The sequence below is a fragment of the Onychostruthus taczanowskii genome, unplaced genomic scaffold (assembly GCF_017590055.1).
Source record: "Onychostruthus taczanowskii isolate IOZ18803 unplaced genomic scaffold, ASM1759005v1 scaffold21, whole genome shotgun sequence".
Taxonomy (NCBI): Eukaryota; Metazoa; Chordata; class Aves; order Passeriformes; family Passeridae; genus Onychostruthus; species Onychostruthus taczanowskii.
The window spans coordinates 4,546,759-4,573,672 of NW_024499351.1; the positions used below are offsets into that span (position 1 = coordinate 4,546,759).

Sequence of the window (26,914 nt, forward strand, 5' to 3'; positions counted from 1 at the left end):
TCAAAAACTTGAATTAAAAAAAAAAAATCTGTCATGTAAGATGCCACGTCATGATTCAATATATTTTCAAAAAACCACTGAAATAATGACCAATGGGAACAGATGCTTCACACAGAGGAACGAGAAGGAATAAGAGCAAGCATCTTCGAAATTTGCAACTCTAACATTGGAACTGAGGTTTCTTTTTTTCCGCTTCTACTATAGCCACTGTTATTAAACAGCAGGATTCAAGACTCCCAAAAATTTAAACAATAAAATAACCAAAGCTCACCATACACTACTACACCAAAAAGGACAAAACTCATTTTTCCTTCCTCTCACTAGGTTCATGAAAAACCAAAGCGTCTCCAAACAGATGAAAATATTCTGTTAATTTTCTTCACCTCACGTCTTCCCCACCAGATAAACGAGGGCATTATCACTGTTTAATACAAGTTTTAATTGAGTACTGTCACTGGTGGGAAGAAAAGTGTGGAACCACTACTTTCCATATCAAACAAAGCAGGTAATTAACAGCTACTCTGGCACAATCCCTTATCACCAAAACACACAACACTGTTAAGTTCTCTCAATGCGAATGCTTTGCTTCAACAAAGGAAAGCTGATGTTTCAGGGTCACATTCACTCCTTTAATACACAGGCATAAATTTACTGCTCAGTCAGACACCTATAATTAAACACAAGAAGAATATAATTCTAATATTCAGACAGGCTTGCGTGTGAGTGGGGTATCTCCCCCTTTAAAGATGATTGCCTTTCATTTTTTAGTTTCAAGCAGCTACAGTTCACTTAGTTTTGATTACATAGCAATTAGATATGCAAATACAAGAGATCCAAAAAAAATGCTTTTTCAAATGTCAGATTGTAAGCAATCAAGCTTATTCTTTTCTCCCGTACACACAAGCTATTCATTAAATAGCTATTGTCTTAAAAACATTCCAGGAGATTGCATTTATCAGTGTTTTAGAAGCAATGGGAGCGCACATTACTCAGAACACCGCTCATCAGGGAACGAAATCGATCTTACAATTACTTGAATATATTCATGATAGTGGTTAACTAAGCTGAAGCTACGTATCATCTTCTTTGGGCATTTTTCCCACCACTGCTGTTATCAATATCGAAACTTACTGCATCATGAAATTAACCAAAACTCATTCATTTATATATTTAATGACAAACATGTTAGTAGTAAATGTCACAGCTAAAATCACTGAATTGTGAATATCAATATCTTTTCATCCTTTATAGAAAATCGATTCTGAATTATTATCAAATTTTCCACTGTATCTTACAAATACGCTCATATAATGGAAGTCACTATGAAATTATGTGGTTAGTACAGTTTTGGCAGGAACAGCCATTCTGACACCTGTCCTTTTTCTTTTTCTCCCCTGAAGGCCCACACAGACACTTTCTATTACAAGTACAGACTTAGAATTCCCCATGCATCTAGACCACATACAGGTTCTTGGGTCTTTGTGACGTATTTCCCTTGGAAGCAGTCCACAGCTTGAGATCTACTGATCACTGGTTAAAATGGTGGGAAAGGATGTTTGGCAGCAGCTCTGAAGAGAACAGGAAAAAGCATCTACTATAAAAAAAAAAAAAAGGCAACACTATATGGACCGGTCTATAAAATAATCTTAACCACTGACAATTTGAAAACTCGTTTGCGCAAAATTCTAAAACTGAAGAATAAAACGGATGGTCAGCTGCTTCTCTAAAAGATCACAAAATCACCTCCAAGCTAACAGGAGCCGGGGGGAAAGATCCCTAAAAGCAAGCCCATGTGTTCAGAGATTCAGCTGTGCAGAAATGTACACCAACAAGGGAAGCTGTGGCTGAGCTTTCAAGCTAGGTAACTGAAGTAAATGTTTTCCTAGCTGATTCCATAATCACCAACCACCCTTCAAGATGTCTCTTACAGGAGCACAGATCCTTTTTCAAGGCCAGGAAAGCAGCAAAAATTACAAGAGATGCCCTATTCAGGGGTCTGTTCAAAAACCTGAAAAAAAATCAGTTTAGCTCTGAAGCCCAGCTGTAGGCCCCCCAAAACATTCTGCAAAGTCAGATCTAAGAAAAAGCTGGAAAGGTTTTCTACAAGAACTGATATTTATGAGCTAACAGATGAATATGTATGTGACAAATTATTTGACATTTTGAGGGTCTTCAAATTTCCTTTCCTCCCCCCGCTTCCCTTAAATACTCAAGGTGATTTTCTCTTTCTGTCCCCTTGCAGTACAGGAGCCTTATTTAACCAGCCAGTAAGGTAAAACTCATGGCCTGTTTGCTTGCTGTTGTTGCCTATGCAATGTTTATATTCCATCTGTTACTTCTTCCCTAAGGGTCACTATAAACAACTGTTTGAGCAACAAACATAACCTGTGTATTTGAACTCCTACCCTCTACAGCCTAACACAAAAAATGATACAGCTGACAGGGGAATCTGAATAATTCCCTCTCAGTCTCCTGCAAACACTCCCGCATCTATTACATGGTCCTCCAAGAAGACACTGGGAAAATCCTGTATCTACTACTGTAAAATACCAGGCTCCAAAAAGCATGCTCAAAATGCCACATTCCTGCCCATTTCTGGCAAGACTGGTGATACAGCACTGTCCAATCAAATTCCCCATACTTAATACTGTGACTTGCAGAATCAGCCAGTTGCAAGTGAGTTTAACAGGAACACAAGTAAGATGCCAAGTATGACTTAATTAAAATCATTACACCTTATTCTACCTGGTAGATTCTTTTACTACAAGTCATGAACCATATATTTGACTGCAAGTAATAGGTCTGAAGCCTGCAATAACCAAATCAGACTTCCTTAAAAGAGCTGAAACACATAATCAATAGTAACTGTGTTTTCCTCTTCAAAATGTTTCTGCAGGAGTATATCTGATTTTTCTTTGAAATGGAGAACTCTGGGTTGGTTTTTTTTTTTTAAGGAGGCTTAATTTTACTACCAAATGAACTATTCCAAAAAGGTACATTTCAAACTAAATTGAACTTATCATTTAAAAGGCTGGATAGTGAAAAATTCCACTAGTCAGGCTGCAAAAACCAATTTTGGTATTTGCAGTACCCTTGTGTCCTCAATGCATACTAATTTCCAGAGTAGCTTCAGTATTTCAAACCATGTAACTTGAAAATTTATCACTTATTTTGATTTGTTATACAGCTTATCTTAAGACCTTTTCTGATTCATGCTGTTGTGAGTCAGTGTGAGCTAAGAGATTTAAGTTCTAGGTCTTTCTGTCAGTCAAAATTTAAGTGAACATTCAATTCCAGCACTGTCAATTTGAAACATGGGAGTATCTCACAGTCACCTCAAAGACTGCTTGGTCATTTATGGATCACCTACTAGACAGAAAATGACTACAACATACTTTATCAGCACAGAAAAACCTATATTTCTCTCTATAAAACTTAGTATTTAATCAAAACTTTGTCAACTACCAGCTTTTAGTTCTTGAAACTATGTATCAGCAACAGTACATTTCACAAGTTCAGCAAGCCAGTTACAGTATATGCCAAGACCTCCAACAGCCTAAAAATTATAAATTCCCTTGAATACATATGGTTGTAAATATGGGAAATATTTGAAATCAGTAGCTAAGAATCTTAAGAGGCTCCAAAATAATTCCGTGACATGGACCAATTAAAACAGTCAGGTGCTTCAGGTGCATTCAGTAGCTAAACGTGGTTTTCAATTCTTTATCAATCTGACTGCCACAGAAGCATTAATTGTTCTGTGTGGCTCAGGACTGAACAGTCCAGACATACATTTATAAGAATATTCCAAAGAGCCCACAAGCAGTGGCAGAGATGTTCTAGGTGCCATCTTCCAGAAAATTATTTCTTATTCAAGAGAAACATGCAACTGCTAAAGTTCACAGCAACTTTACCACAGAATAGACCAAGTTCTGTCACCATTTCACTATCGCAGTGTTAAAAAAAAAAATCTAACAAAGAAACCAACACAATACCAGTATCAAATCAATACTGAAGAAAATAATTTCAAAAAAAACCCTCCAGATATTTAAATAACACCATACCAGAACATCTAACTCCATGAAATGCTGACCTTACTGGAAACAATTGTACCAACCTCGTGCCACAGCACCTGATCACAGAACACTACAGGAAGGTTAGGTAGAAAGCAACACCTACATCAGATTTAGCAGACAGGAGGAAAAAAAAAAAAAGGAGTATAATAATTAACATAAGTATTTATATCCAAACATTTATGTTATATGCACTCACTGCCCACATGCCAGATAAAGGCACTCAATTAACAGGCCATTCTTTGCTCTTGAAGTAAAATCCCTTCTGTTTGTGCACCCAAAAATACCACTAGCACACTACTAAAATGATGCATGAAAGGGCAGTTGGGCTCATAATTGCATTGCCTATTTTTAATTGTGTCAGGAATCAAAAAGGTTTCAGGAATTCTACCTGAGATACTAATTAACCTTAACCTTTTATTTCTGCTCAATCCTCATGTCACACCTAAAACTTGCCTACAGAAACTTCTAGCCAAGTGTGAGAGCAACTTTGCTATCTACTCTTCAAAAGCCACTACATTCAGAGTTCATGTCCCAGTAACTTCAAGGCAAACGCACTGGTGAATCTGCATTATCACCCTGACTCTCAGAAATCATTTTCTTTGTGTATTTTTGTGCTGGATTTTTTCTTCCCATTCAGACAGTCTTATGCAGGCTAAATAATTTAAAGTGTTAGTTAGTAGCATGGGAAGTGTGTCATTATTTCCTTTTGCCTTGTGTAATCTTCCTTGCCTGCATTACTCAGATTCCCCAGTTACAACTGTTTTTAAACACCAGTGTTTGCATCATTTGCTACCATAATGCAAATATATAAAGTGCTGCTAGAAATCAAAACTCAGTTTAGTGCACTTTCATATCATCTAACTGTATCTTCAGAGAATAAATGAGGCACCATAGAAACTAACCTTCCTTTTATTACAATAATGTATAAAGCATATGACCAGTGAGAAGGAGGTACTCAAGGACCAAGATGGAAAAAGATGGCCAGAGAAGACTTCCAGAAAGAACTAAGAGATACCTCAGGTCAAATCAAGGAAAATTAATACAATTTGTGAAACAAGGGAGAAATTCATAACAGAGGGAGGGGGAAAAACCCAGAAAAGTTGACCTAGGTTCAAAGTAGCAGAAACACTAGGAAGAAGAAGAAGAAGAAAGGGCAGAAGAGAGGAAAAGGAGAGAGACTCAGGCTCCCCAGGGAAGTGGTCACAGCATCAAACCTGACAGAGTTCAACAAGAATTTGGACAATACTCCTGGTTTAATTCTTGGGGTGTCCTGTCCAGGGCCAGGGGTTGGACTCAATGATCCTGAAAGGTCCCTTCCAACTCAGTATATTCTATGATTCTTTGTAAGACTCAATAAGGAAAACAAAAAAAAAAATTCCTGTAGCTTTGGCTGTGAAAATATAACTGCTCTGTAAATTACTTTGGGTTACTTGCCACAGAACTATACATATGTTCACTTCCCACAAACTTTAGTTTTTTCACACATCAAAACATCCTGGTGTTTCCCAGCAACTGTGTCAAATTATTGACATTTTTATACTGACTAGACATCTCCTCCCTCTACTGATTTCATCCATTCTTATAAAATTTTGTACATAGTTCTGTAACACGTTCTTATGAAACCAACCAATAATTTGACATTCCCATTTTTTTCCTGCATCCAGAGTTTTCCTGTTACTTCAGCTGCCAGTTAAACCATTCTGTCAGGCCCATGAAAGCTACAGCCTGAATGCAATCACTGTTTTGCAGATCTTTCAACACCCAAAACCAGCCTAATCTTTTCTTCATTTCAGGCTATTAAGGTTAGGACAAAATTTTGTCTGTCATGTAGGAATGTAGTGCTGAATTAACTTATGACTGAAATTACATTCAAGAATCACTAACATGAACAAATGCATCAAGAAAACATAAATACTGTGTGTAGTGTTTGTTGCATGGCAAGACTGTGGCACTTAAATCAGAAAATTTACACAGAATATCAGATTCTACTAAGTTAAACAGTCTCCAAGCATTGCTTGGAGTGTTCTACTACTCTAAGAGTAACAAGTTCTCTACAACAGAAAAACAGATTTGTGTACTTGGCCTTACCAAACATTTAAATAAGCTTTCATCCTTTCATGAATATGCTTAACACATATTTTAAACAGAACTGGTTTGAGTTGTAAGCAAATTTTTCAAGATATATTCAGTGTGCATGCACTTCAGTGAGTCCTGTATTTATCAAAACGTTCCCCATTTACTGCCTAAAAAAGATTTGAAAAAAATGCAAAAATTGTAAGATAGAAGACAATCACTCTCATGAAACATTAACAAAAAAATATCCAACCACGTGTCAATAAATGGCCCCCTCTACTTTAAAAGTGTAAAGACTAACAATAAAATATTGTTTACTATAGCTGGATAAACTCTAAAGTGAGGATACTGTCACATCCTTATTCACAGCTACACAGCTACCTGAATTTCATTCATATGCTTAATGGATGGTACTGTAGGCCATACATAGCAGCAGTGTAGCCTGTGATTAACAATATCCATTTCAATCCAAGTCTAGGCATGACAAAGGCTAATACTAAGCCAGAAAACCTAAGGAAAGTAACGTCACTCACTTTAGGAGTTACACTTGGTGATTGTTACCATATAGTTGGCAAGGAATCCAGGACCTTGCTGCAATAGAACAGATTACTTGTCTCTATTTGGAAAACAATAAAATAGCACAAAGTCAAATATATCTATCTTCTAAATATTCAATTAGTAATTTAAGTATTTGGTTTCAACAACAGTGGTCTCTTACTCTTTTACTCCATGCTAAAGAGCCTTCCTATCAGTCTCAATCAAATCACTAAATAAGACCCTGAGGAGCCACATTCACTAACGGTAAACAACCACCTGCCTGTATTCTGCCTGCCAGAAGCCACCTAAAAAATCAGGAGAACCAATAACTGCCAGGAAGTGACAGCCACTCAGGAATCACACAGCGATGTTGCTTTCCCCCGAAACAACGAGCTCTAACTCCATTCCCACATTTCAGCAGACTCAATCTTCACGCAGGCACGAGAAAATTCCCACAAGCCTCAAACCAAGTACGGCCTTTCCCACATGGAATTGCACCCACAGTTGCATAATACTGAACAAACACACTGAAAATGCAATCCTGAATACAAATTATTTCTGGTAAACAACATTATCGCAGCATTAATTCTTTAAAAAGCTGGAAATGTCACCATGAAAAAAAGTTTCAGGTTACAGTAGATTTTCATTATTTAAACCTTGCCTCGCTACTTTGCTAGACAAAATGCAGATAGATTTTTGCAGACAATTTGGTCAGCATCTGAAAACAATTCTGTGTGCAGTCTCCCAAGCCTTTCTAAACTTCTATTCAAACACCAGATACAAACCACTGTGAGCAGAAACCTGGTGAACCTTTCGGAACACAATTAACACTCTGTGTGCTTCCCACCTCACAAAAGCTGAGGAGTAATTCTGCAGAAAGAGAACTTCTGCCATGCTACAGGATGAGTCAACTCCTGTTCAACAGGCATAGCATTTTAATTTATAAACCAGACTTGTTTATACACAGATGTTCAGGCAAGGATTCAGGATTCCCTTGATATACTTCTTTCCATTACACTTCATGCTACTTTTCTCTAATTTCAAAATAAATCTAGATTCTCAAACTGCTTGTTCATAGGGTTTTTCCTCACAGGGAACAGACAGAAAAACAAATATAAGGAAAGCATAATACAAGCTGATTTCAACTAGCAAGGCTTTGATTACACTTCTACAGTTCACAGTTTCCAGTGTACTTAATGGCATTAAAAAGAACTACTTTGTTAAAGTCAGTTATTTCCATATTTAATTAGCTCAATAACCAATTTAACTGCTCTCAGAACAATATATAGAATATATAATTATAATATATAAATATAAAGAATTTTTGATAGCAAAGTTAATCATAGCCAAAGGCTTCAGCTACTTTTCACATTACATAGGAAAACCCATGTCTTAGCAGTGTTAAAATCTGCTCAAAGCTGCAACTTTGTATTGAGCTCATGTAGAAATATATCCAATATACACTGGATATAGTCGGTATGTAGCCAATAAAGGGTAGAAGTATGTATGAAATAAACCATTTAAAAGATGCATTGCATCAGATATGTATCAGTAATTTTTTCTGAAAGACTAATATTGCCTTGTAATAATTTTTAAGGTCCTCAGGCACCTAATTTTTTCCCGTTCAAAATAAAACCATTCCACTCTTGAAAGTAAGAGCATTCCCCTGGCTGCTATGAAAATACTCTTGAAATAAATTACTTCAAATAAGAAGCGTTTGTCAAACCTTATATAAAACTTCAGGAAAATGTTCTCTTGTAAAATTTGCATTCCCATACATAACTATGCTAGTTGTGCATGCATTCTTCACTGCTGTCATTGTGAACTGAACATTTTTTATTTAAAGAAAAGATGTATGAGGGTAAGATTCCAAAGATAATACTCTAGAAACTCTGAAGCACAAAACCCCCCAGAACAGGCTTAAAAGGGGTCTGCTGTCAGTGAGAAATAACATCTATTACCTTCACCACTGTCTAGTAAAAATGCTATTTAAAAGAATTATAAATTCAATAATCATTAGCATTTCATTATATAATTAAATCAAAAATTTGGTAAAAGGACTTTTTTTTCCTGTGATTTCTTTTTGTCTATGCTATTAGCTAATAGTGTAATATCTTGGAAGGGTCACTGGCTCAAATACTACCAGGGACATAACTCGAGACCTCTGTTTTGTCTGTGAAAAGAGAAGGAGGCCATGCTTTAACCATTCTTTACTATTCCTCCTGAATTCAAAATAGCTAGTAACAAGCGAAATGAAGGTTTTGAAATTGGAACAGAAAAGCCCATTTCCTGAGGTACCCACTACTGGAAAAAAAAAAATTAGCTTACAAGCAACCAAAAATATTTTTAGCACATCTTATGTTTGACAATGAACCTCTAGGAAGGCACAAAGTATATTCTTAAACATCTTTATTAAAACAGCATTTGTGATACACGGAATATATAAGTTTACATTAATACTTTTTTGTTTGGAGTTGGTTTAACTATGAAAGGCCAGTTATTGTAGTAGCCAAAAATTAAGCATGAAAAAATGTTTCCCAAGCCTGATCAGTTTGAGAAATCAAACTTAATCAAGACATACATGCTTATGAAAAAGTGTGTTCAGAGGAAATGTAGAAAACCTAGGAGTTTATGAAGTCGTGAAGTTCCCAGGATAGTATCTTAAACACTTCATTCTGAATGCCTTCAGTAATTTTCTATTCCAGGTTTATAACCTGAGTGCAGTAGATTCAGGACACATGCTATATAAACCACGTCTCAAACTCTGCTCAGGAGCCTGCTCACACAATGGCTTTTAATGGATAATATGGAAGTTGATGGCCATTCAAGTGAAGGTAACAATCAAACACTGCCAGCTTTGATTTGCAACAGAAATTAACAAAGCAGAACCCAGCATCTCAAACATGCTGAGCTGCTGCTCCACACTGTCTCAGTCAGTTTCCAGTAACTAGAGGTCAGTTTTAATAAACAGCATCCTTAAGGATGGACATTGACAAGGGATTCTGATAGTTACAGTTATAAATGTAAAAGTAAGCATCTGACCTACCTCCAGAAACTTCACCAGCATTGTCAAAAAAGCATATTTTTTTAAACAAAAGGACAGTCATTCTAGTCAGGTATTATGAGTATGAAACTGCTTTCACTTTCACATGTCTCTGTCCCCAGTCATTTAAAGTATTTTTTCCCCTAGTATTCCTAAAGGTACTGACCAGGAGTCAAAAACCCCACCTTTGCAACTAGCTACAAGATTTTTTCAAACTGCCATTCCAAAGCACCATTTGCCACCACAGACAGGCGTGATTATCAAACAGCACTGGCATGCTTTTGTGCAGAGGCACGTGTTAGAGGCAACAGGCCTCTGCCAAGAAATTTACTCTTGGAGTACAAGAACAACGATGGCTGCTCAGCCCTCCATTTTGAAACACAGAACAACTTCACTTCCTTGCACATGCTAAGTATCTTCCATTTCAACATGTGTGTCAGCGCCAGAACTTGATGATCTGTTCACACATAGTACTTTATACAGAATATACAAGCTAAGCATCTTATAATTAAAGGGACAATAACAGGGCTTGCTCAACAAGACAGAACAATGCATTATCCGATGTCACTAACATCACTTTATTAGCTAAACAGGATGTTTAAGCCTTTCCACTGGAAAACAAAGTTTATCAGATGACATTTCAAAGCCTAAAAGGTAAAAAAAAAAATATTACAAAGATGTAATACTATATAGCATGTAAATTAAATAAAATATCCTGATCACAAGACAGATAAACTTTTCCCCTCTGATATTTTCCTCAAACTTTGTGCAGGTACCAAGGACAATGTTTTTCTAATTCCTTTTTAGCCATACTATAAAAACAGAAAAATTGAGAGTTTAAAGAAATGGAATTATCTATTTACTAAAACAACTCTGCACAAGTCAAAGGTCAAGACTGGTACTAAATGAAAGCATGTCTTTCATGAAACCTTATGTTTCTGCTTGCAAGGTGAGCAGGATTGTAGGAACAAGTAAGCTGGAACAAGTAGGTCAGAAACCATAAATCAGTTCAAATCATATAATACAGAGTGAAGTGCAACAGACTTAATGCTGCTACAGAGGATGAAGGCACAGAGTTCTTCAAATTTAGAACGGCATAGCTGCTTGCCCTTCTATCTGAAACTAGCAATTGTAAGAAAAAAATTCTGTATATCATAACGAGATGGCTTCCTTGTGAAGTAAAAATGAATTATGCTCTCTCATTCTAGCGGAGATTCCTGTCTAAAAGTAGAAAGAAATGGAAAAAACCCAAAGGAGTTGACCAACACTGCCGCAAGCCATCAGCCTGGTGCTGTTGGGCTTCATACCCCTCTCTAAAGTGAGATACTGGCAGTGTTCAAGAGCACAGGGCTGACTCCCTATGGGCACATCAATGCCCCTTTTACAGAATTTGTGTAAGACAAGGGAGATGCGAAAAAAACGTTTTGGTTACCCACCATTGCACAGTCTTCACTATACACATGCTTTAACTGGTGGCAACTTACTAGTTTTCTTCTCCACCTAATGAAAGGTGCACACAGACTGAGCAAAAAAATGCCTTGGTCTTAATAAAGTTACACATTCATTAGCTTTAGATAAATGCCTGCAACCCCTTTCCTCTTCCCAATAATCTCCTTCAAGTACCCCCAGGCTCCAATCACAGTATTCTCAATAATTAAGGTTTTGATTTTAAATTTGTTGAAAGCTGCCTAGAGAGATATTCTTATTACCAGCTGAGCCTCAAATACAAACAATTTGAGGATTTCCCCTGCTTTCTGGGGGGAATCTGTCAGCAAGTTTAAAGATGTAATGCCAGTTCAAGTGTTTTGGCCGCATGACAAGGATTCCTAATTCATTACTTCTTTCACAGCATCACAGAGCAAAGGAAAATTCTCTGCAGAGCCTGTCTGGATGTTTTATTTTCCAGAATGTCAGTCTTCGTATTTTCTCTTGGATTCTGCAACCACTAGCAAGGCAGCAAAAGCACATGGACAGTTTACTCAAGTATTTAGTACCATGTAGCTGTCACATAAGATTGACACTGCTTTAGTAATTACTCCTTCCCACAACCAATAAACTTTCTTTTATAATTAGCACTGAGAAATCAGATTTGCAGGTATAAATCATGCTCACAAAATACACCTAAAATATTAACCTGCATCTCTTAACTCTTCCAAATTTCAAAACTATTGAGTGAAAAAAAAATCTAAAATACTGACTTTTCCAAACAACACTGACTCTAAAAAAAGGGTTTAAAAAAAGAATTAATTTATTCTAATCTGGCATGAAAAAAAAATTATTTTTTCTGTATTTATACTTTGATATTCATTAGCATTTTGAAGTACAACCTGCAAAGAGAGAAACCATTTGAGAAAATAAAAAAGGTGGTTATCATTAAATGCACTGCAAGACTAGGGAGTTCATCTGTAAGTACAATTCATCAGGAAAAGAGACAAGAGTCAACAGTAAGATGTGTACTTGTGCCCCAGACTGACAGATGTCACTCATTCTGTCTTTTGTCTGTGATCTCCATGTCTTAAATCAGCTCCCAAATCATTGTTTTTACAATAAATATCTTATTAGTGTGCATCATAATCAAGGATTACAAAATTCTTTCTACTTCGTCAACAGTGGCATAGCACCAAAAAGTCTGCTCTTAAAAATGTAAACTAATGACCAATCCAAATCAACTCAGGAAAGCAAATGAGCTGAAAATATTAGCAATGGATGGCATGAAAATCAGTTTTGTGAAAAAAATTATTTGGCACTCAACACTGATTTACAACCTGTATCATACTGTTTGGTATAAAAATACCAATATTATATCATTCAAATATATTTCTCATTAACTGCAGCATTATCTCATTAAATTACCAATGGTCAAGTACTTCATGTTTAAAAATTATGAGAGAAGTCAGCTTTGAAGCTGTAACTGTCATTCAAGTACTGACTGGATCAATTTCTAGATTTTCATGTGTATGAGGTTTTATCTGATCTGCCATACTTGTCCTTGTCAAAGGAAGCTTTATTTTCTTACTAAACTTAAACAGGTGACTCACTCAGGTGGGTCTCAGTTCTTCTAATCTTTTTCTTAAATACAAAACTCCAGTAACTCCCACGGCCTAATCTTCTGTGAATTGTCAAAAAGTACAATTAAAAATAAAAGGCATGGAGAATAGGGGGAAGTCAGTCAAAAAATACTTCCCCAAAAATTAAACCTGCCCAAGCTGTCTAGAGAGACGACTTCCCACAGAACAGGTTTTGAAGCACAGTGGTGGGAGGACACTACACCTAGCAGCCACCTGGACATGATCCCAGGAAACCTGGACATGGTGACTCTGCCTGAGTCCACCACTCTGTCATTCTCTAACTGGTATTTCACAAACTCCAAAACCTACAACAATGGTAAAATAAGACAAAGGACAGTAACAGTGCTCCAGCAATTATGAAAACAAGAGACATTAAATGAAATTTGAAGGTAACATTCACAGGGTCTGGGATAGAAAATGTTTAACTGGGTAGATATTAACTCTCTATTGTAATTGTTATGTACTATATATGGATCAACAGAATGTATTATGTGGCTGATCACGTGGGGGGGGGGGGGGGGGGGGGTGGGTTTCCCCTAAAAAAGAATAAAAAGACATTTCTTGTATTTCTGGGAACAAAGAGGAAACATTCAAAACTACAGTGGAGATGTTGTCATAACTTCTGCAGCAGTAGCCAGAGGTAGAGGGAAATAGCTAGAAAATAAACCTGGAAAAACAGTTACCACGAGAGCAACCTGACATTCAGGAAGGCTCTATTGTGCAGTTTGCCCATTTATATGGGCAGAGCATGCTTATTCCAGGACAAGGCAAGAACACCCCAAATTACTTTGCAACTCCACCTGAACACTAAACAAAGCCAGAAACACAGTGCTTTTTGGCTCACTCGGACAGAAGCGACTGCCAGAAATACATTTAACTTTTTTTTTCCAATTCACACTCCATGCACAAATCATTACTTTGGTAATTCAATACACTAAAGTTATTAATAAGACCTTTGAGGTTAACAGCTCTTTCCTAGAAAAACACATTTAACTTCAATTTTTACCTTTACATTATGAAATGTGACACAATTCTAAGTTACTCATTACTTAAGAATACTTTAGAATTGCTAGTTAAGACTCCCAATTGCAGAATTATGGAGTGTGTACATTTTACTTTTTCAGGACAGCCTGTGTTATTTACTAAGTCAGTGTAAGACACTAGATAACAAAAAAGCATAATAGTAAGAACACAACAAGAATGAGAGACATGAGCTTATCCTCCATCAGAAAACAAAATTATGCATCTGAAACTACACTGCCCTTCAAGACCTTACCTTCTTTTTGTCCCTCATTGAGCCCTTCCCTCGGACCATTATCTTGCATCCTGTTTCTGCCTCAAGCTGTTTAGCTGTTAGTCCTCTGGGCCCAAGGATTCTTCCAACAAAGTTAAACTGAAAGAAAAAATAAATAATTTCTAAAAAATCAAGTAAATAGAATTAGTTGAAAATTCAACAAGATGTATTTCTGTGTCTAAAAATATCAAGTGTTTAATGGCTTAGGACACCCCACTAAATGCCACAGGTTGAAAAATGAGTTAGCTACTGTTTTCATACATTAAGTACCCACGTGACCCCAACTTTGGGGATACAAGTCTCAGAACTAGGTCTTTTAGATATAACATCAGGTAGTCTACAGCAGCAGCAGTTCCTAATTTCTTCCTCATTCAGTTGTTCAAGCTCTTACAGGAACCCCAAGCTGCTCTCCTTCACCACTTGTCCAGCCATGCTCATCCATAGGCCAGCAAGGTGCACCATGGCAAGGAAACACATGGGCTGGGTACTCAGTCTGGGAAGGACATCAGAAACAACCCTTTTTTACCCATGCCATGGCATTTCCTTAGAAAAAAAAACAAATGAGGCCTCTTATGTGTTTGTTTTAGGCTTCATGGGCAATGTTTCTTAAAAATATGATATTGTCACACATACATCCACACACATATACATAAAATATTTGTATGTATAAAAAATGTATGTGTCTATACAGACACAACAAAAGCACATCACTTTTTGTAAGCTGTGTTATTTATATAGTTGTACATACAAATAAAGCAAGCATTTCATGTTTAATTGGCTGACTTCAGCAGACAGCCCCCTGGCTACACTCAATACAGTAATACCCCCATTTAGCCATACATAACATTATTTCTTAGTTATTTTCAAGAGCTTTCTCTCTTTCATTATTTTCAACCACACATTCTGAAATTATTTATTTATGACATAAATAAAAAAAGTGCTAAGTGATGGTAGCATTGAGAACACAGAGCAGTATTCTGTGACTACTGCAGTGCCAAGATGACGCACCAGCTCAAATGATAGATAAACTAAGAAGTTTCAAACTGAACATTAAATTCAAAGAAGAAATTAAAAGAACAGAAACTCTGCTGTAACATTCTGCTCTGGTTATTTCAGATCCCGGTAAACAAAGTTATTCAATGGAATTGTGAAGAAGTTGTTGGCTTTCATTTCCTCAGCTAATTAAAACTGGGCTTGAGTACTAAAACTCAATGTATTTGAAATCCTTATGAAACTGCAAAGCCCAGAAATGATTTAAGAGTAAGTAGAAATTATGAATGCAAGCAAATTAAAGTTCTTTAAGAAAATTAACAGTGTTTCACAGCAGCTAAACTATTCTGGGAATATATACTCCCAAAGTTATTTAGTATTGCAAGCTCAGAAAACAAAGACATATTACAACGTCTGAATCAACTACAGGGAGGTGAGGGGGTGTGTAGTGAAGACGAAAGGAACTTGTGAACACACACAGAAACTGTGAATCATAAGAAATTAAAGTATTCACTAAGCTCTGACAAAGCAATGAACTAGCTGCAAGTAATAAAGTTCAGCTGTGAAATATTATTAAAATACTACATGTCACACATTTTGTGTTTAATACCAAAATTGTACCATTGTTTTACATGTACAGTATCTTACTTGCTTTTCTCCACATCCATACTTCTGCACACTAAAACTTTAGATATCTATGCCATTCCACTGATAATACTAAAATAATATTGCAAAGCTGATTTGAAATCAGTATTTTAACCAACACACAAGCTGACTACTGCTATATTCTCAATTTCCCAAGAAAAACAGCAGGCTCTAATGTTTCATTAATTTGGATCATAAATAAAAGAAAAAATAAATAACATATTTTGGATTAAAAAACTTAAACTATACAGGATACAGGGAAAAAAAAAGTGAGGTAAGGAAATTTACCCTGAAGTTTGCAACTTTATTGATGTTCTCTGAACATTATTTAGAATTTCTAGTTGAAACCAAATTTTCTTCAGTGTGTGAGAGATACAAGATGAAGAAACACACCGCAGGACCCCACCTGAGGTGCAGTCTTAATCAGTCATCAGTAATCAATTATCATGGCCAAGTATTGCTTTAACAAATGATCCCCTACCTTTTGTAGCAATGTACCACTGTCAGTATTCAGATCCTCAGACAACCATCTTAAAAGTCCAAGCTCAGAACTCACAGAAAAACATAATTCAGACTCTTTGGTTGGAAAGACAGAGCAGTGACCAGCAAGACCACAACTCAGGAACACAGAGTAAGCCTTCAAGTTAGACATTTTTGTCAGAATCCAGCTGTATCTGCAGCTAGTGCTTCTCTTACCTGTCAGGCCAGCTAGACTATCAAACAGAATTATCAGAATGAGACATCTGACAAATCCAGAAGACCATTCTTAACATCTAACTCTATTTCTTGTGCTCTTTGTCTCATATTGTCTCCCAAACACACTCATCACTGCATCGTGTTTCTCTATAAATAACACACCTCTGTTCAGGGATACTGTTTGCTCTAATATTTGTACAGAGACAAAGCTAAGAATATTTCCTTTTGATTTCTTGGAGTGTTTCTCACTTTGCATTTGAGTACTGTAAGGATTCACCTCACCCCCAGAGAATTCAGAAATCAATTTGACCAATTTAAGGCTGCACTGCTTTGAATGTATCTAACTTCACACATGTTGAAAAGTGAGATTATGTTAAAAATGAAGCAGAAGTAGCTCAAGCTATTGAGATTAATTGCTTCTACATCAACAACACAGAAAAAGCAATCAAATGAAGTCATTCTCTCCTTCCACAAGAATTAATATCTCTTAATATTTCATACAATATTTTTGTATGAAAAATTTTCACTAGTGGTATTTCACAATTGTTTTCCTGAGTTTTATTTTCATGCGCTAAAATCTTCCTGAACTCAAAATCAGAACTAAAGAAACAACCTACAGAAGACAGTGACACACAAACACAAGAGCATCCTAAAAGCCAGGAACTACAAATGTTTAGTGGAGCTCAAGTGCTGAAGTTCCAGCCAGTTACACCCTTGTTGCTCTCCCTCTGCCTGTTTCTCTGCATCATCACCCTCACATTCCCTTAGTTTGCTAACTTTCCATGTTTGAAGTTTTCAGCATGTACAAAACACTACTGGATCTTGCTGGCGCGTAAGACAGTTGTTGCCTTTTTTTGAGATGATGTCCAAAACACACACCCTTAATGAAATTAGAAAAAAGACAGCATATTTTGGGAGACTGCACATGAGGATCTTTGTTACTCAAAGTGTTTAAGCAGAAACCAATGTACTGGGAAAAAAAGATGCTCCAAATCCTAATGTTTCTACTTACTCTGGGACATTAATGATTATCCTGCAGCATATCATCGTTCCTAAGAATCAACAAAATTTCCATGTGGTGACCTTACCTAACAAGTCCACAGCATAAGAAACCCCCGATGAAAACATCTTCTATTCCCTACACAGAGAACAACTATTTCCTAAGCAGACCAGGTGCTTTTATAGTGCTTAGCAGTCCCCACGCCCAGAACAGAAGTAGTGAAGAAAAGTAAGAATGAACCATGCCAAAGACTCAGAGCTGCTGATTAATAAGAGACTACAAAGAAGTGTGTCTGGTTTTTACAGTATGGGAAATGCAACGTTTAAGGAACTTTCCATGCATGTTAAAATCTGTGGAACTTCAAGCAGACAAGTAGTACTAAATTTCATACTTCTATTGTGACTTTTGTGTTTTCCTTTGAAATATGAAAATAAGATGAGGCAGGAACTCATTTAACTTACAAAAAGAAGTTCTTTACTTCATTAAGGGAAATGAATTTGAAAAAATCAAATTTGATTGAAATATCCAAATCTAGCAAGAAAAAACATAAACATATGCATTTGATCAAACAATTATTTAACTCAATTAAAAACTCATTTATTCTACCATCTTATTAGCAAATGTTCCAGTGACTTACTAAACATTGATTTTGCAGAGTCAGTTACTTATCACTGGAAAAAAGCCAAAACCAAGCTATTCTTCAAGTCTAAGGAAATCAAGAAAAATTTTCAAAAGCTGTTATGTTCTTAGGTACAATTTGTGTATTTGAGAACTTTTCATACCCAGCCTAAACATTATTTTAAGCAGAGTCTCAAGAAAAGCTCAGTGGTTCCTCTTTACAAGAAAACTGAAAGATGCTCTACCCTTCATGCCGACTTTAAGCATACTTTAAGATAAAATAAGCAGCTAAATTCAGAAAAATATAAACATACACAAAAAAAAAGAGCCCTTTCTTTACTAATGATCCATAACTAAAGCTTAGCAATGTATCTATGTTTCTGGTAATCCAGCATTTGGTTTTGCCTTCTGAGCTCCAGCTTAGAAAAAAATCACATAAATTCTATTATTTCGTTCAAAAAAACCCCACTGTAATTACTACAACTAAGTACTTGTAACCATAACTGTCCACTCTTGGTGATGGTATTTAATTCTTAACCTCCTGCAGAAAGCAGCTTCAGTATGGTTATGTCATATAGGTCTCCATATGTTGTATTCTATTTTATTTAAATTCGCAACATCCATAGGTCTCAACAAGGTCTCCATTTTGAGACTACCTTTACACATAATTTCCTTTTTTTTAAATCATAACAGGACAAAAACTTCAGACTTCTCGATCAGTTCACAAGCAGCCGCCTTCCCTTACCCAAATATTTCCCAGTTTTATTTTATAGCCTAGTTCTATGTTAGACATAACTGCCAGCTCAAAGTGGATTTTCAACAAGAGAGAAAAGTATACCTTATATTCAGGCTTCTCCATGGTCCAATCAGTTTTCAAATTGCATACTGATACATTAAGCAAACTAAAGAATCCCAAAAAGATGGTTTAAAATGTCCTGGTGGTTATTTTGCTTTTTGAAGACATGAAGAGCAGCACTTCCTGCTCATTTCACTGTCATATGATTTTCCACACCAAATAAAAAGCATCTGAAGACCAGGACTCTGCGTGGTCATGGTTAAGAAGCAACTGAAAACTGGATGTTACAGTGGAGAACATCTGGAAATTTTATCTTAAGCAGCAATGCTGGCAGTCAGTTTAGCCATAAGAAACTTTCAATGTCTTCAGATGGCAGTACTCATACTCCAAGACGACTTAGAAGATAACTTAATCTGACAGAGTCACAGGCTAGAATGCCAACCATGGAAATGGAGTAGTGAAGAGACACAAAGGAACTGCAAGACAAGGAGGGCATTCAAAACAAGGCATGATGAATGTGTATGGCACTCACAATGGTGATTGTTTAATGTGAGTACTCTTTGTGAGCAAGATTAACATTACTCCAAGGACTAATACATTTCTTAAAGATACAATTAAATTCCAGTATGCATTTTCATGCGTGTTTTTCAGAAAGAAAATCAGCTAATGCATTTAATTGTAACATTTATATGAAAACAAACTGGAAATACTACAGCAGGAGATAAATAGCACTATGCTGACAAAACAAATAAAAGAATGGGCACTGAATCCAATAAAGCTTTCACTGGCCCACCAAAATGATCAACTTTAGGTTTCTTTTTTTTCATTGTCTTCTTTTTAAAGGCATATTGTTTTATGATACTGGCAATACAGTTATTTTTCTGCATTTCTTAGAAAATCTTGCTTTGGTCTCAGCCAAGGCTTAGATAATCATAAAAAAAATAAATCAGATACATATGGCTGATTTGATTTTTTTATAAAGCAAGTTGTTTTGAAACAACTATAAAACCACTTGAAGTATTAGAAAACAAAATACAGCATATTAAACTGTAAGACTGTATACTTTCAGTTAGGCAGTTTAGTGTTTAATGAAGAAAACAAAGCTTGTAGAATGAAATTATAGATAGGTACCTTTGAGAATGAATTTCTGAGAAAGTAATCTGAGACATTTTACAGGAAAAAAAAATGACAAATGGGTAATTTACCCTACTTTACACTGTATATGCTTTTTAGCAATAAGATTTTCCAGTATTTATTCCATTAGTATATTACAACCTTATAACACTTCCACAATAACAACTTCATCAAAGTTGGCTTTTGGTTGTTGATTTTTGGGTTTTTTGTTGTTTCAGGGTTTGGTTTGTTTTTTTTTTGGGGGGTGGGTTGCTTGGTTAGTTGGGCTTTTTTTACAAGCACAGCTATAGTGATGTGTATTTCTATACATGTAAGTGTACAAACACACATATTGTTAAGAGAACTAGCATTTATACCTGTACACATGTAATATGCCAGTAAAAGAGCAGTTATGGATTAAATACGTAACCTTTCAGGTAACATTTACAGCCCCCACCTCCTTCTTTCAGTCAAAATTCTTTAAATACTTAAAACTGTTGGCACTGTCTCCACCCATTCAGGAGACAATACCACTACATTTTTTGGTAGGTTGGGACTAACAGAACAGAAAGTTTCTTTTTCCATGATGACAAAACCTCAGATATATTTCATGCCTTTTGAAGTATTTTCAGTGATTCAACACTACACTTATCTCAACAGAAAACAGCTACACAGCTTTTGTTGAAGCAGTAAGAACTACTATCAAATAAAAACAAGTGCATCCCATACTCAGCGACCACATTATAGATTAACCAAAAACAAAGAAGGCCAAATTCACATAAACAGCCACTTGTACACATTTCAGAACTCAAGAGGAAAAAGCATAATGCTTCAAGAATAATGCTGAAATTGTGAAATCTTTCATTAACTGCATTAATGAATGCAGTATGTAGTTTGAGGATTAAATATCTGCCAGCCAAATTCGGCAAGTTTGTAACATAGTTTTAAAAAACAGATTATCTGATGAGATTTTAAAGGAAGAAGAGGCTGACAAAGCAGATGGTACTATCATTGTCAACACAGTGAACACAGACAATAGTAACTAGATTTAGAAGTTAATTTTTGCATGCAAACTAACTTTAGGTAATTGTTAAGACTGCGAGTGACAACATGTGAAGTTGTTTCCCCAAGTCTCTAACAAACCCACCTACTACTGGTAATAGAAGAGTTGCTGCAGACAACAAAGCATGATAAACATTCTCTCCATTCCTAAATATGGCATGCTTTCTAAGCCAAGGCCAAAGTACACATGTAGTGAATATCAGCGTGATACATGTAATCTACTTATGTCAAATATATCCACTTACATTTTCTGTGTGTATCTGATATATACCATTCTAAAACTACAATCAAAGCTAAATGAGAACTATTGGAAGCATTTAAGTGATGAAGTTAAGTAGCACATTAGAAATACTGTGCTGCAACTTACACAGACAAATTACCATTAAATAATCTCCTCATCACTTAAACACAAAAATAAAACCATTAAGGTACAACAGAAAACAAAATATGGAATACAAAATACAGAATATCAACTGTCAGAAAATTAGGATCTGTCATATTTTCAATTAGGTACTTTTGTGCTAGATAAACAAAATCAAAACTTCCAGCACATCTGTTGAACTACCTCTGAGATGACTTCAAGTGTGAGCAATTTAATCCTCAACATTAAATAAAAGGGTCACTACAGCTAAGATATTTAATGCCGTTTTAATTCTCTAAAATTTGAGTGGTCACAAAGAGGAGAACAACATCTTAGAAAGGAGATAACGAAAAGATTTTTTTCTTTTCCTTAGTGTATTAAATGGCTAAGAATAATTTTCAGGACATAATTAATGTGCTCAGACTGGTTCCATATTTATTTAGTACACTGCATACATTTTTAACAAAGATTATTACAGGGTTGGGGGCATTTTGGATTTTTTTTTTTTTTTTTGGTTCTAGTTCAGTTACCATAATCACTTTTAGGGTTGGGGGCATTTTGGATTGGTTTGTTTTTTTTGGTTCTAGTTCAGTTACCATAATCACTTTTCAACATCAAAATATCAACTTGTCTTGTTATGGGAAAGAACTGATAATTATTGTGGGAGTGAGAGCAGCTTGGTCTAGTTCAAAAATATCTGTAAAATGTATTAATGCAAAAACAAAGAATATAAACATAATTGTAATATATTACTAAAACACAGTATTTGTGCAGCAGGAGAACAAAGATAACATTCAGTGTTTTGAAGTCTGATATACTATACAAAAAATTTCAGCATCTGGAGGAAAATGAAAAGAACACATTAGTGCAAAGGTTTTGCCTATTATTCATTGCAGAGGTTCCAATGAAAAATACAGCTAGTAACAGAGGAAATGAGTTCTCTGCATACAAATGCCGGTATCTATTACTCTTTCCCAGAACGACATTTAAGCATTACATAACACGGTTAGTGTAGGAGCAATTTTGGTAACATGTTAAATTCCGTTAAACTGCATTATATTTAACTGGGTTTTTAAGCACAGCTTCTTTAAACTATTAGAACAGTATGGATTCTATGAGATGTCCAGAAAGGAGAAAAATCTCCAGAAACTTTATCAAACTTATTAGTAAGCACTATGTGGAGCAGGAGAGAACAACTTCAATCTCCCTTCTCAGTACTGGGGTATTCATGTTTCATGGCATGCATGAGTCAGTCTGCCTCAATGCTGCTTAACCTCTAACTCACCTCAATCTAGAAAGCTGGTGCCATCAGCACAATTCAAACACTGAATTGCTCACATTGTGTTCAGAACCGAATAAAATCTCTTGAATGAACACACACATGGTGCAAGCCAGCTCACAAATACTGAGCACAGTATTTAGCATTTGTTGGACAGTCAGTAAACAGACCTCGCCCACACAGATTCCACACATGATCTTTAGTAAGAAATGCTGATAGAAAAGTATCTATATTTTCCAGTAAAACTTTATTAAGAAGACGGTATATAATCAGTGATGAACAGCAGCATCTTGTTCTTCCTATAGAATTAAGAATTGCGGCCTTCTTTTCTTGGACATCAGCAATATGTGTTTAAAGGATGGATTACCATAACAAAAATTTTGGTCCAATTAAAAATTACTCATCTATTATTTCTTACTGGTGATATTTTCTAAGTAACATTAAAAACAAATGGTACAATACATTAGAACTTTTAGGATTTATAATATGACAAATCAGGATTTGTTTCAGTTTAAGATTTTGCCACTTCAAGTAGTTCTGTTATTTATCAGAATCACAAGTAATAAATTTTCAAAGGGTGATCCTGAGTCCTATTCAACTATTAAGTTCTCTTTGTTAGTACCTGTATTCTGGAACTGTAACATTATTTATTAAATGAAATACTACTTCCAGTTGTGTTCTGGAATGTGCCAAAAATAAACAGCACACAATATGATTTCAGACAAACTGAGGTTACATTAAATGGGTGATTAATTTGAATAGAAATATTGCTTGCTACAATAAAAACAAATTGTTTTTATGAAGCACCACCATACAATTAAAGCCCCAGCACCACGGCAATATAATCGACTTAAAAAAAATATCAATTTAACTGCATTTTATAAAATCATAGAACAGTTAGGGTTGGAAGGGAACTTGAAGATCATGTAATTCCAAACCCCTGCCAGGGGCAGGAACATCTTCCACCAAACCAGGTTGCTCAGAGCTCCATCCAACATGGCCTTGAACACTTCCAGGGATGGAGCACCCACAGCTTCTCTGGGCAACCTGTTCCACTGTCTCACCACTCTAAGGGTGGGGAATTTCTTCCTAACATCTAATTTCATTCTACCTTCTTTCAGTTTAAATTCATTCTCCCTTGACCTATCCCAAAAGACCTTCTTTCAGCTCTCTTGTAGGGTCCCTTCAGGTCCTGTAAGGGTGCCACTATTTACATACTGTAATTCTGCAATGTTAGCTCTGTTGGTAGAGTTGACTTGCCCTTTACAGATTATTACAGATTATTCACATTTGCTCCTGACTGAGCAGAGTATCAGCCACTGATATAGTGATCATTCAAAAAGCTCAGAATCTTTCTGATCACTGCAGCTGTAACTTAGACAAACCAGATTATCCATGTGATGTCAATATAATTTTTTTACCCAGCAGACCACATCCCAATGCTTAAAATGCCCCTTCCAAAAAAATATAAAACAACAAAAAAAACAGCATTAAAAATATAGCTGGGATTTAGAATGAATTACTAAATCCTTTAAATCCACATCATTCACCTCTAATAACCTCTGCTGAAGGCTTTGAGAGCATGTTTAACTGACAAACAGCTTTACAAACCTCATGTAAATACATTAGACCAGATCTATAAAAAATGAAATAAAAAAAATAAAAATTAGGCTAGCTTTCCAGGTCATCTTAATAATGGTAATACAGCTTTACTGATTAAAGAACAAAGAAATCTCAAACCACAGATTAAAAGATAAAAACAAACCAAAAGTAATACACTGAAGAATGCAACTTTTTTCTCCAAATTCTAAACCTGCAGTTTAAAGGGAAACCTCAGTAAATTAAATACTTGGTGTTGTTTCTGTTAGGTATGGAAAATTTTTAATCAAATATAATGACAGCTAGATATTGATCTAAATAAACTTCATTTTTACCACTGTAATTCTAATTCATGTGACAGAACCATCTGAGTAGCTACACTTGGTTGGCTGAATGCATTACAACTTATCAGAGAAGCCAAGATACAGTTTTCTTTTGTCATCTGTTTGAAATAGGTATCTGTCAGAACTCATCATCAAAATACAGTCATAGAATTCAGGACGTAGTAATTCCTGTATATACAAACTGAGTATCTCCAAAATGTTATCTAGGATGCCAACTTAATTTTCATCCATTGAAACAACACTGAACCATTAACAGTCTTCCTGGAAAATGTATTTTCAGCTCCTCCGGGCAGAAGATTCCACTTTACTTTTTAAATACAATGTATACAGGTGTTATCACAGGTGTAAAAAGAAGGAAAAAAAATTGTGTTAACACAACTGTAGTACCTCTAATCTCAAAGGCACTGTTTTCCAAGATTAGCTGCTAAAGAGCTAACATAATTTATTCAGCAATTCTTTGACCCGTTTGAAGATCAGTCTAACAGCATACAAAAAAAAGGTACCCTAATCTTCTATATTAGGCAAATTACCACATCTAATCAATCTTTTCTCCAATTTCATTTTCTAAAAACTAACCTAAGACGTAAACATTTATGCCAAGAAATTTACCATTGAGTTCAAAATTAAGTGAATACTAAGAAGGTTTACTGTCCAAGAATTGAGTAGCAAATCTTTTTTAATTTTCCTTTTCCTGCAGAAAAATTACACCTCCACCATATAGTTTTGGCATTAAGACAATGGAACCTTCAGATGGAAGGCAGAAAGCAATCCAAATCTAAAGGGAGAGCTATGTTTTTTTTTGAAAATGAGTAAGACCTTACATCATATCATCAAAGAATCAAGAAATTTCAAAACACTGAAGATGTTGCACTCCATAAGTTCAAGAGACGCAAAGTCAGGTAACAGACTAGAAAGGTAGAGACAATTTAAGAATAACTCTTAAATTGCTGACCTCTAACATAAAGCTGTAAAAGCTGTTTGCTTCTGTTCTTTACTGTGCAGAATGAAACAATCACTTGGAAAAAAGCTAATACTATCAATAAACTGCATTAGGTATATAGAAGGAATAAAGGCAAGTTTATTAGATTAGGTAAGTTCTGCTGCTATTTATTCTGATATTTTTGTATAATGCAACACATAGGTAATATTGGCATTGGCCTAAACAAGTTACAGCATTCAAAATGAAGATCCACAAAGAGCAGCTGTGCTAATTAAAAAAGGGAACCAGCACTCCAGAAATGTCATAATGCACTAAGATTTTCAAATTACTATATAGCTTCACAACCATAAATCTCTCTATACAGAGGTACATAAAAAAAGTCAATCTGCCTAAACACAATACATCAAAGTCCCTGAGTAAAGCAGCTCAAATCTCTCTAATCTCTTTAACTCAAAGCCTGGAAACCTTATCTGGTGCATCATCCTGCTATGTACAATCCACCTGAACTGAAGAGAAGGAAGACATACACAAACACATAAATTAACACAAGACTATCTCAAAATTATAGAAAACCACACTGCTAGTGCTACTGTAACAAGCAGAAGCTGCTCCTACAATAGAAAGAAAACCAGCTATTGCTATTAAGGCAAATGAGACCTAAGGATCACTGCTGCAGTCCTGTAAAAGCCGACAAAGCTGCTTGGTCACACCTCGCTTCCACAAACCCTCCAACAAACTTTAAGGAAGGGGACAGACCAATTCCCACTAAGAGCAGGAGATCCGGAATTTCCTGATCTCTTCCCATCCTGTCAGAGTATGCCACAGCACAAGGAACACTGAAAACAAAAAGGGAAATCTTTAACGCGTATTAAGAGTTTCACATTTTTAGCACACAGCTTCTTTCAGGGCCCTGCTGAAGTGTCAGAGTGCCACCAACACAGACACTCCCTGCGAGTACAGAAAAGGACAAAAAGGCTTCTTCACTACCACTTTCCTTGCTGAGGAGCCATACATGAGGTTTTGCTCTTCACTTCTCTTTGAGTCAGCTGTAAGACAGTGGTAACAATCAAGTCTGGGTTCAAGAACTAAACAGGTTCTTGAGAAGAAACTCTAAAAATCTCAGATATAGAAGAAGCAGCAAAGAGTATCAAGCAGGACTAAGCTTTCCACTAAGGTGCTGTACTTATTTCAAGCTTACATTCAAACACCTCCACTGAAAGAACTAGATGTTGTAGTAAGTTACATGTCAAATATTAAGCTTTTAACCAATTAGACACAGATTTTTCCAAGCATTAACTTTTATTTTGAAAGTGTATCTAACATAAAATCGTATTTAGATCACATGGCACTTTTCTATCTCTCAAATAAAGACGGGGATTA

General features: G+C 35.8%; 1 protein-coding gene across 9 annotated transcripts in view; it reads right to left on the bottom strand.

Annotated features, from left to right (window-relative positions):
- QKI (QKI, KH domain containing RNA binding) overlaps positions 1-26,914 on the bottom strand; it is a 142,656-nt gene that overhangs the window by 66,711 nt on the left and 49,031 nt on the right. For all 9 annotated transcript variants that reach the window (XM_041404187.1, XM_041404185.1, XM_041404184.1 and 6 more), the window contains exon 3: positions 14,074-14,190. In XM_041404187.1, the coding sequence (XP_041260121.1) occupies positions 14,074-14,190 (117 nt within the window). The remainder of the gene's footprint in view (positions 1-14,073; positions 14,191-26,914) is intronic.